Raw genomic sequence first — 12,480 nt, forward strand, 5'->3', positions numbered from 1 at the left:
CAGTTGCAATGAAAACCTAAATGTTAACTTCATTACAAGTTTTTTGTGGAAAACTCAAGTTAGTACATAGCAACTGCTAACCTATTGTTCATATCCAAATTTCTAGCAAAAAAAATATTTTAGGTTCTTACTGTGTCTTTGAAACTGCTAGCACTGATGAGAGACACAAAAATGTTAAATCAGTCCCCATATGCCAATGCAGAAACAGGGACTTTGTCTCACTCATTGCTGTTCCTGAGCACCAAAAATAATGCCTGGCACCTAACAAATAACTATAAACTTTTTCCCTGCCTCCTCCAAGGAGTTTACAATAGGTAGAAAGGGGAAGTGAGACCTCCCCCCACAGTACTTATAAATAATTATACTAATTCACATATAAAACTATCTGATAATTTCCATGTCCCTTATTGCTCTGCATAAAGAAAATCTTATGGAACGCAAGGAAATGGCTTATACTCACTGAATGGTCTATTTCTAGTTTTAATTACAATGCTTGGCAAAGCTTAAGAGAAGATAATTTCATTTCAAAAATAACTCCCATTCAATACAAGATAGGATTTTTCATTCTTGTGAATTTATTTACTTGATAATGAAAATAGTTTGGCACATAAATAAAACATGTTCTTAGTCACTTCAGACTAGTATCTATTAATAAAAAGGAAATCATTTTCCTCAAAAATGTAAAAACTTACACTTTCCTTCCAAATAGACTCAGTTCATCTTGAGCTATTTATAATCTAGAGAAAATGCAGTTGGAATCAGAGATGAGACAGAAAGATTGGCACAGGCGCTCACGGCACTTACTGATCCATACAGCTCCCCCTTCTCATTCATCCCGAGGTAGAGTCCACTGTCCACGCCTCGAATGCTGACCAGGCCTACTGCTATACTGATAAATTCCAGAATGCCTGTGGGACAAGGGAAGAAGACAAGGACAGGTTAGTCAGCAGACCATGCACTAGAGCACAGAATCCCTAGCTGCTTTGGAGAAGATACTCAGTCCCACATTGGATAATGTCACACTCTCTAAAGAAGTTATCTTTTCTCTTAAAGCTACTGCCTAAAGGAAGTGGTCTTGCAATCTATATCTTAATAGCATAAAACCCTTATCAACAGAATACAAAACAAACATTTTTTTAAAGGCTAGGATGTACCCCAATACATAAAAAGTGACATTAATACACTTATTTTCATTAACCTAAAAGTATATAACCTAAGGGAAATCTTCATTCTACTTTATAAATGTGAAATTAAGTCTTTATGTACACGGGCAGGACAGAAAAAAGATTCATGCCGAGAATAATATTATGTCCTTCAAAATAACAGTAGGCGGTGCTAACCAAAGTCCTTGATTGGTTTATATAGAAAATTATCCAGCTCCCTATTATATAACTTTATTGTGCTCCATCTGGGAAACTAAAATAGCCTACACATATCCCAAATATTTTTGCTTATGCGAAATGTTGATTTCTGTTGTACTTACCTAAACCTCAAAAAAATGTTAAGCAATTATGGTAAGATCATATTCTGGGGAACAAATGCTGATTCTAAAAGTGTTCTTTATTTAAAATAACCATGGAATACTATATCCCAAAATCAAATCAACACCATCCTCTTTTATTTCCTTCTTTCCTCTTAACTTACCTCACAAAGAATAACAATACCTAAAGTGGGCATAACTCCAGAATTTTATGGCCACACAGAAACAACTTCAATTTCTCAAAATATAATGTTTTAAAGTGATTATCCAACAATATGTTTGGGACAATACTAACATTATTGTGTTCAGTTATTTTCTCATTGTTGTTATATGTGAAACATTTTGTGTTAGCACATATATAATATTGAGCTTCTTTTCAAATATCTTCAAATACTGAAAAATGTATTTACATTTAAGACTGTAGAGCAAAACTAAGGCTACTAGAGGGTTATATACAAGTCTCATGTGACTAATACAAAAACAGTTACATGGATTTTTAAATAATTTTTTCAACTCTCACAAAGCAGACTACACAGCAATCAAAAGAAAACAAGAACTATATATGTCAAATAAAACAAGGACTCCATAAAAGGAGCATCCTTAACTCTTCTGTACGATAAATGTAAAAAAAATACCTCATGTTTACAGGTTACAAAATAATCTATTTGGACCTGCAACCCAAATTATTTTAATAGAATTTGAAATAGTAAGTGGAAAAATAGAAAAAGAAATTATGAATTATATTTTGGATTTGATCATCTGTGATGCCATAATAAAATATCTAAAATAAGTCATCTCACAAGAACATGGAAAGATAAACAAAGCAATATTTCCGTCAGTTTCACTTCACAGGCAATGCATTCCCTATTGATGCAATCATTTCATTTCATTGTACTATTCCTAACTTTTATGATTAAAAATAACCAAACTTCTGGCATTTTATTACTATTAGGAGATATATACATGTAAATCTCTTTAGTTACCTGAAAACACACTATAATTGAGATCATAGCCTAGAATTAGTGTGAAGAATTCATTGTCTAATTTTCACTATAAAATGAAAGATAGGGAAACTTCATTCTTCCTGAGTTCTGAATAATCAAATTTACCATGATAATGAGGATAGATTTAATCATAAAATGAAAAGATACTTGCATCTACTTGCCCTTAAGAGAGCATCTGATGATCTTTCTGTTTTCCCTGAACATGGCAACTCTGAAAACCAATAATAAATATTAGCCAATATTGTCCACCAAACCCAACAACAAAAAGAGAGCATTTGTACTATCACAAAATAGTCCTTGACCATTTCATCCATGCCAAAAGAGAGGCCTTCATTCATGGAGTCCTCAGAATAATTCTAGACATTACATTATTTGACTTATTTTTTTTTCATTACTGAAGCAACATTGCTTTATATCTTTGTTAATACCTTGCATTACAATATTTTAATCACCAGTTTACAAGTGGGGAAATCGAAGCTTAAGGATGTTGAATAATTTGCTCCCAAACAACTCCAAAGCCTACATCATAACTATTATGCGTATCTTACTATTGATTTTACCCTTTTCATCAACCATGACCCCTGTATCATTTGTCTGGGTTATGCCCTTTTTGGTAACTAGAAAATATTACCTAAGTTGGAAGCCACAGATACAGTGGGCAAGACTTGAAGCAGCAGAAAAAAATGAAAACCACGTGAGCTCATGCTATGTGGGACTTGGGAAGGTAGGCATCTCTTCTGCACATAGACTTATTTGCCAATAACACACAGCTTTATCAACCATGTGGAGGACCTTCAAACTGCTAAATATGTAGCTACCATATGACCCAGCAATTCCACTCCTAGGAATCTACCTAATGGACACAAAAACATTAATTTGGAAGGTAGCCTGCATGCCTATGTTTATTGCATCATTATTTATAATAGCTAAGATATGGAAACAATCTGAATGCCCCAAAACAGATGACTAGATCAAGATGTGGTACATATACACAATAGAATACTATTCACCAATGAAAAAGATAAACCCATGCCATTTGCAGCAACATGGATAGAGCTGGAAGGGATTGTGCTTAATAAAATAAGTCAGAAGATGGCCCTCCCTGGTGGTGCAGCGGGTTAAAGCACAGCACTGAGAAGCTAAAGCCACTTCCACATGAGTTCGATCCCCGCCTGCCCCGGAGGTGACCACATGGCGTGGCAGACCTCTCCTGACCCGCCCGCTGTCCCCCTCAGCAGTGTACTTCATAGATCTGCCTGTTCTGTTCCCCACTCTGTCTCTGGTGAAGTCTCTCACCGCCCCTGAGCCTCTGGCCTGTACCCCAGTTCTGTATGTACAAATAAAATAAAATCTTAAAAAAAAAAAAAAAAAGAAAAGAAGTCAGAAGAAAAAAGAAAAATATCTGATGGTTTCACTTATCGGACAAATATAGGGTGCAAAACAAGGGGTCAGGGAAAAAAAGACAAACTAGCAGACAGACTATAGATTGGAAACATTCATCAGGAGAAGGAGGAGGAAAGCAATCAAAAAGGGAGAAGAGAGCATGAAAGACTATGGTGGCAGTTCACAGGTGACTTGTTGGTGGGAATTTTATGGGGATTACACCAGGGAGAAGAAATCAAGTATTATAAAAAAATGGACAATGTAGAAAATACATACATATATAGATATATATGCATTAAAAACACACACAAAGCTTTTTTTATTAAAGGACCTAAGTGTTTGGCTTAAAATTTGAAAATGATTATTATATATTTTGGAAATGAAAGTATTAAAGTAAGTATCTCATTTTTTTGGCATCAATAATAATTCAGCAGGTAATTACTGAGTGACTATTATAATCTAAGTACTATATGTTGAGTACTAAAGATAACAACATAACCTAGGCCAAAATACCTCAAAGAGTTCAATATCTAGTGGAATGAAAGAGAAACGGATAAAGTGAGTACAGATAAACTGTAAAGTACAGATAAACTGTACTCACTACGTAGTGAGAGGAAGATGTTCAGGGTACAGTGAGTGTGAGTATTCAGTGTACAGTGAGTGTTCATGGTAAGATTGGTAGGAGTTTGTCATTCAGGTCTGGGAAGAGGAGTAAGAGGAGACTTTCTGAAAGAAAGGATTTCTTCACATGAGAAGTAGTGAATTAGGTAGTGACCCCAGTGGAAAATATTTTCTCATCTCAAACCATCATCCATACCTCTGCAGCCCCTTGAAAAGCAAGACCTCAAAACTGCTTTCTATAAGTTTCCATCAGTGATCTGATGCAAGTTGAACCTCCAAATGTTTGAATCACAACTATTCCCCCAATGCAGAGGATGTAAATATTGTAGGGCCAGAAAAACATGACAAGATGCCAACAAGATGCCACTCCACCAAAGTTGGAATCCACATCATTCCTGGTGCCATCTTGTCCACAATAAATTCTAATTTCAACATGGTCAACTATCTGTGCATGAGTTGGCACCATGCAAGGGCTCCTAACTGTACTCACTTGAGTCTGGCCCACTACTTATGTGTTCTGTCCCTTTCCATGAGTGTGCAGCATGGGAGAGTGCTGAATCAGCTATAGCCCAGGAGAAGGCTTCTATGTACAAACATTTAAATGTTTAATAATCAATGAGACAAGAAGAGAAAGAAGGAAAAACAAGGAAGGAAGTGGGATGAAGGGATAGAGGGAGGAAGGAAGGAGAGAATGGGTAAAGGGAGAGACTGAATGTTGGGTTATAACTAAAATTGAAACTGTGGTCTCATGTGTGTTTGGTGGTCTCTTCTTGGACAGACACAACCTGAGCATCTCAACCAGGTAGGCCCACAATAATGTAGTGACAGGGAGTCCTGGAATCAGTGGCTAGTGTCATTAGACTTTGCCCTTTCACAGCAATCTACAGATGCCTATAAAAATGTGTTCACTGGACCCCACAAGATAAATTTCAGGTTCCTCACTGGTCCACTAGAGGCCAGGTCATTTCCTGGGACCACTTAAGGAAAATGTTCCAAACTCACCAGGTATGAGTCGTCCGCCCTAAAGCTGTGGTCAAATGAACCACTCACCCAAAGCTGGCCAAGTACTGAAGAGCCCTTTTGTATTAGGCCTCATGTTCAATGCCATAACAAGGTCAGCCATGGAAGTAAGACAGCAGAGCTGTGCTACTCCAGTTCATGTTATTAAACAACGCTTTAGTGCAAAAGCCCCCAACACTTAACAGAGCTGCACTCTTCAGAGGACAAGGATGTAAGCAGATTGTGGAGAGAGACATTCTAAAATAAGTTAACCCTCTCTCAACAGAGGGCCCTGCTCCCCCAGAGATTCCCACCCCAAGGATGACAAATCAGTCATCTCAGAGTCTGCATCTGAGTAAGTGCCAGCCTGCAGCAAATCTGTGTTCTCTTAGGAAGTGACTAACTGATTTGTAAGTCCAGCAATTTTTCAAGAACTTGAACCAATTTTGAAAACAGCTCCTTACCCTTATTGAGATATTCCCAAGCTAGACAGACAGAACAGAAATTATTTTAAGTGGAAAAAAGATGTCTGAACTTTCATTTAAATAATTATATTATCTACCGAATTTCTCCCCTCTAGTACAACTTCCCCCTAATCTCTGCCCTTCTGAGTGGGTACCCCAGTTTAGGTGCAAACCTGGGATTCCCAATGAAGTCCTGCCTTTGAGATACACCACCTCAGGCCCAAAAGCACACCAACAGAGAAGTACCTCATGTTCCACCAAGTCCAGAGCCAACTCCTTAGTTTTCCCCAAGTCAAGTTAAATAGCAGATCAGACCCTCAATGTTCACATTTTTACTATTCGATATTACCGTTTCCTCAATTGATTTTCTGTTCTTTTTTTTCCCGTCTATCTAGTGCTTCAAAGAGAAAAAAAAAAAAAAGGAAGAAACATTTCGCTCCTATAGTCTATTATCCAAACTCCCAGTTCCATACTCAGTCTTATTCAGCCTTATCTCCACACCACCACCCCCAAAGGGAAAAACAAAGGACTCCCTCAAGGTCCCACCGAAGTTGTCATCGCTGCAGCTCTGCTGAACGGTAAGATTCCCCCAACCCCCACGTCCCCTGCACTGCCGCTGCTTTGTCACCACCAAGCTTGCCAGCAGCTGCAGTCACCTGCGGCTGCAGGGGGCGGCCAGAATTCTTTTTCCAGCACGTTTCCTTGTGCCTTTTCATTTCAGGTAGAAATTTCACCTCCGTTTTGCATCAAGGTGTAAACCCCTCCCACCCCCTACCCACAGCTACCCTTTTCTAGAGACGAGGGAGGGAACCCGAGGATGTACACAGAATCTCCAGAAAGGAGCCAGGGCCCAGGCAGAGAAGCCGCAGATCTGAAAGGCGGGAGGGGGTGGGGAGGGGGCAGAAGGTGAGGCGGCCGGAGCGGGCGCGCCAGGTGCGAGGAGCCACCGCCGCCCCTCTGCTCCAGACCTGAGCCCGCCTGCCCTTCCCGAGAGCCGCGGGGTCCTAGAGCCGCCGGTCCCTCATTCCGGGCGGGGCTGCGAAAGCCGAGGAGGAGGCGCGCCCCGCACTCGCACGCTCTGCAGAGGTTGCTAATATTGGGACCTGCGGCAGCGGTAACAGCGGGAGACCGTGGCACTGCCGTCACCCCGGGGGCCGCTTCTCACTGCAACTAGATGAAAGATTTAAATAACCCTCCTGCCTCACCCTCCTTCCCCACCCCCACTGCGCACAAGCCACCCACTCAGCCCCAGCCAGAGGAGGGCGAGAGGCTCAGCGGAGCACCGGGCGCGCCCTTCCCCCGTCCCCCGGTGACCGACTCCTGGGCGACCCGCAAGCTCAAAGCTGAGTGCTCCCAAACCGCAACCTGGGTTGAGGCTTTCGCTTTCTCCCACTCCCTCCTCTCCCATCCAACACTTGTTCTTTCAATCCAGTCGACAGTGCCCAGCTAGCCCAAGGAGTAGAGATGCCACTTCCGTGGCGACACCTTTCTCCAACCTCCAGGTTGGAGGGGGAGATGGGGCCTGTGGGGTAGGGGAGAAAGGGTGCAGTGAGTTCTAAATTTTGTTTTGTGGTCTCTACCGGGAAGCTGCACCAGAAGTCCCATCTGCCGACCTAAGAGCGCGCCCCTTGGGCCCATCCTCGTGGACCTCATCATCCCACCCTGCAGCATCGTTTGCTCTAGTGGCAGAGTTACTGGATTTTTAATGACTCGATTGCGGGTGGCAAACGTCCTATCCTAAAGGTGACTGCATTACCCAAAAAAAAAAAAAAAAAGCCCAAGGGGGGCGGAGGCGCGTGGAGGAGCCGGGACTGGAATATCCCATCTCTTTGGGCTCAGTCGTGCTGTACTGGATGTTTGGAGGTGTTCTCTTGAAGACAGGGCTCGGCTCTTTCACACAATGAAGCCGGTCCCGGCCCTTCGGCATAGGGTCTCCACCGCGCTCCAGCGCTCACCCCAGGCTCCCTCCGGCGGAGAGGCCCGCACGGCAGACGCCGCTCTGGAAAGCGGGACCTCAGGCCTTGAGCTCAGCTAGCGAAAGCAGCTAACAATAGCACGCCTCCCCCTACGCCCGCCTCCGCAGCCCTTTGTCCCCCACCCTTTCCCCGACGTTCAGGCCTCGCCGGGTTGGGGTCTGCCACGCACCTCCCAGGCAGAGCGGAGCCCAACGAATTTGCGAACCCCGCTCCCAGCTTCAGAAAGAGGGAGGAGGGTGCAAGACGGAGCGGGAAAGTCAGGGGTCCGATCTCCAACCAGTCCTGGGACTCCGCTACCAACTCTCCTTCCCTGGAGCGCGCCTCCAGCGGTTCCCACACACCAAAAGACCGCGCTGCCCCAGGCGTCGGCTGTCACCTCGGCTGTACAGACACACACACACACACACACCACAAAACACACACACACACAAAGAGAAAGCGAAGGGGCTAAACTTGGGCTAAAAAGAAGGGAAAAAAAAGATTGCCTCAATTGATCCAACGGGTCAGCCTCGGTCTGCCCTCCTCCCCCCGACCTCCCCACGCCCCCAGACCCCAGTGTCGCCCTAGGCACCAAAGGGTACACCCGAGCCGGGCGGGTAGAAATGGAGACAAAAAAGGAGCGCCTTTAGGACCGCGCGGAGGTAACCGAGAGCAGCCGAGTGTGCAGTGGCGCTGGGGCGCCGAGCCGGCACCTGCCGGCCGCGGGAAGATTGGGGTTCTGGCCGCGAGGTGCACGTAGGCCGCCCGCCCACCGCCGCCTATGGAAGGCGCGGACGCGAGGCCCAGCTGGTGGCCGCTGAGGGCCCGAGACGCAGCAGCTCTCCCACCCACGACCGCCCACTGCCTGTTGTTCTGGAGCTGAACACTAGGCACGGTGGCAGCCCTTAAAGCGGCCGGATAGAACAGCACTTCAGCAAAGTTTAGTCTTCGCTTTGCACAACCAGACTGCATCTACTTCTGCGGGAAAGGCGGAGTTAGATTCCAACTGAATAACTGCAAAGCAAAAAACTATAACTTTCAAAAAAAATAATAACGAAAACAATCGGAAATTTTTTCACTCCTAGATTCAACGTGGGTCATACAGGCAGTGAGCACAGGGAGAAAACCTGGGCCTCGAGTTTCTGGGACCATCCCCATCCCTAGCCTGAAATCTCCTCACCTTCTGGCATCATCTGAAGCCCCACGAAGTTACACAAATAGTTTAGATTGTGTTTAACATCTGGTGTGAAGTATGAGGAGGAAAATCACCACAGGACTTTGGTTTTTACGACCTAGTTTAAGTGTTGTCAGGTGGATTCACTGAGAAGTTAACTCCTTCCAACAGTCTGGTTACCCAAACTGATGCTTTTACTATTTAGTTGGTAAGTTAAAAACAAAACAGAGTACCCCCCATTGGGACTGCGCTCCGCTGACTTTGTGCTATGGCTCAGGGTGGCCCAGCAGGCTTGTGTGTGCCGGCATTTAAGTGGACAGAGTCACCACCCTCAGGTTTGCAGCCCTCACTGCTGAGTCACAAATACCCTCCTCGGAAAATGAAATCCTCGGAATGCCCTTTAAAATTAGCTCACAGCTATTTCACGCGCACACACTTAAACAGTCACACTTAGAGAGCCACCCAGGAAACCTGCACAGAACTGAACACTATAGAAATTACAGAGCACAGGTTTAAAAAAGAAACAAGTGATAACTGAAAAGACAAATGCCCCTAATGAATCCTCTGCCCATTCTCAAGTAATTTCCTCCACCACCACCCCCCTGCTGTTTAAGGAGTCTAAAATATGACTTTAGCCCTCCTCCCATTAGAACAATCAGCAACCTTTACTGCTGGACTTTCGGACCCTTAAGGTGGGAATAAATAATAAGTTTAATTTACAAGGCAAGCAATATACTTATTAGGGGGAAAGGAAGGGCAAAAAATTCATTTGGCACCAGATGATAGCCACTGCCTTCAGGAAACAAGATGATAACCAGTGCTTCAGGAAAATGCATTTTTAAGTTCTCCAGTAGTTAATGACTAAAGCTTTATAATCTCAGAATCAGTTCATTCAAAAGAAACTTCCAAAACCCGATCTTCCCATGTATCAGATGCAAAAGAACTAGGAAATTGTGTTATATTTATAAGCCATGCCCTCCTTTTAAAAAATAAAAAGCCTTTCAATATAGACTTACATCAGTGCCAGAGCAGATCTGCAATTCCGGAGGCTTTTTTTTTTTTTTTTCCAAGCTGGCAAGAACACAGAGACAGAGACAGACACAGAAAGAAGAAGCGATCCCTTCCCGCATTCCCCGCCCAGCTACCACCTCCTTGATAGTTACAATCCGAATATGTCATTATATGGACACTAAAGGGTTAATGATATATACCTACCAAATCTGCTGTGGTCTTTCCTGGTTCCCTGGATAGTACCATTGGGGAAGATTTCTAAGTGAAATCCAGTCCTGCAGTATAGCTGTCTCCGCCTGAGAATCCCCTTTAAATGATCCAAGTCCGTGACTGCGGGTCCCCTGGGAAGGCCCCCTGCTTCGGACTGACCCAGGTGGTCACTTAACAAAACCGGGCTGTCCACCGGCAACACGGGCACGTTCCCAAACGGTACCGCATCCTGCACACCGAAATAGTTCCCAACTTCACCTAAGGGAGCCATCAGAGGACTTGGCTTTTGGAGCACAAGAATAAACAATAATGATGGTGTCAACCCAGGAGATATTAGGCGAGGTATATCCAACTCCCCTCCCTTACTGCAGTTGCAGAGAGAGAAAAAAAAAGGTTCTTTTCTTCAATCCATTAAATGTATAAATAAAAGTAATCTGCTGTTTCACTGGCGCAGGTTCAAGGTCAAACCACTGATAGTCTAAGAAACCACCACTTTATACTCACACACTGACATATTGATAAACATATCTATGTATCTCTATACATAGATCCCCAGCTCTTAGCAGGCAGGAAGGTCTTCATCCCATCCGACCGTAATAAGGAAAAAAAATCCGTAGTTTCTCCATTTGGTTTGAGATCAGAATGACCATAGCAACTTAAATGCCTAGGCGTTATTATAGGGATTTTTAAGATGCACGGGCTACGTCAGAATTTACGGATCCTGACTCCAGGAAGGCATGCGCTGTTTTTACTCTAACCGACTCTGCAGACATCAGCATGAATCCTTCAAGGGGAAAAAAACCTCACGATGGTGGCAGCGACAAATCTCGCCTCCCGATCCCCCCTCCAAAAAAAATAATAATAACAACAATAATAAAACAAAAAGAAGAAAAAACTTTAGACGTCCAAAGCTAGTATCCAGATTTCTCCAGAGGCTCCGCAGAGGTCCATTGGCTTAGCACGACGGCGAGTGGCGAGAGAGGAGAGCTGTGTCCCGGAGCTCGCGTGCCTCTCGGGCTGCCGCGAACAGGTGTTGCCGCGCCGGCTCGCGGAGCGTTGTAGCCGGCGGAGCGCTCCTCCTGCGCAGCCCCCGCCGGCGCGCAGAGTGGCGCAGGCGGCGGCATTGGGCTGGGTTTAAGGTAGCGCCGGGCCGTCCGCGCTCCCCGCGGTCCTAGCGCCCGCCTCGAATGGGAGCCGCTCTGCGGCAGACCGGGAGCAGCACGCCAGAGCGCGGGACCTCCTGGGGAACAGCGCGGGCACCGCTTCTTTACAAAGAAAGATGCTCGGAGAGCTAGGCAGGAGATAGAAACCCACATTCTCCTGAGACTCGAAGTTCTGCGCAATGGTAGTGGTAACCTAGAATCCTGTTCGACACAGTGATGGAGGTGCGGATTGAAATTGGCAATCTAGTTTTCATAAGGACTCTGTGATGCTGCGTTGCGAAATAAACTTAGTTAAGTGTTGGAGGGAAGGAGGGTTGCAGAAAAGAGTGTAATGGACGTGGCACTTTCTCTTTCCTTTTGCCAGGCGCAGACGCCCAAACTGTGCTGCAGGTAAAACGAATGGATGTGCAGATATGAACTCTCATTCTCCCTCCGTCCCTCCCTCCCTCCGCGCCTGTCCTCCCACCCCCGCCCCCACCCCCGCCTTCAACCCCTTTCCCCTTCCAAATTCGCGCGCGGACGCTAAAACACGTGCGGCCACCTTTTTGGTTCTGAGCTGGCCTTACTGATAGATATCTTTGGGTTGTAGCTGTGCTTAGGTCCCGCCCCGAAGTCGGGGTTCGGCCAGCCGCTGTGCGGATGCTGGGGCTGGGGGAGGGGTGGGCAGGCCAGTGAACAGCTACCGTCTCTGAGTTCTGCTCGCGCGCGCGTCCGGACAGAATCAGTAAAGGCGAACACGCCAGTGGGCTCACGCTATTTAGAGTAACCCGTGCCATCCCTGGTCCTCCTTCGGCTAAAGGAACAAAAGGCGAGTTCCGGAGTCTCCCTCCACAGCCTTAAGTCTGTGGCGGATCCCTGGAAGCCCCACGCAAAGCGCGCGGTGGGGTGGGGGTGGGGGGGTGCGTGCCAGGGTAGAGGCCGCTTCTTTCTGCTCTGCCGGGAGGGGCCACGCGTAGAAGCCCAAGCTCCAGTTCCGAAGCTCGGGTTTCGGTTCCCGGCCGGTGGCCTCCGCTCCC

The 12,480-nt window shown here is 45.5% G+C and overlaps 1 protein-coding gene across 1 annotated transcript in view; it reads right to left on the minus strand.

The window, feature by feature from the left end:
- FGF9 (fibroblast growth factor 9) overlaps window positions 1–11,408 on the minus strand; it is a 33,502-nt gene extending 22,094 nt beyond the window's left edge. Inside the window, exons 1-2 of the mRNA XM_004680261.2 lie at window positions 10,296–11,408; window positions 805–908 (exon numbers count right to left, since the gene is read on the minus strand). Coding sequence (XP_004680318.1) covers window positions 805–908; window positions 10,296–10,572 — 381 coding nt within the window. The 5' untranslated portion in view covers window positions 10,573–11,408. The remainder of the gene's footprint in view (window positions 1–804; window positions 909–10,295) is intronic.
- Window positions 11,409–12,480: the final 1,072 nt, after the last annotated feature.

This window comes from Condylura cristata, unplaced genomic scaffold (genome assembly GCF_000260355.1).
Source record: "Condylura cristata isolate star-nosed mole 26May11 unplaced genomic scaffold, ConCri1.0 scaffold00010, whole genome shotgun sequence".
Classification (NCBI taxonomy): domain Eukaryota; kingdom Metazoa; phylum Chordata; class Mammalia; order Eulipotyphla; family Talpidae; genus Condylura; species Condylura cristata.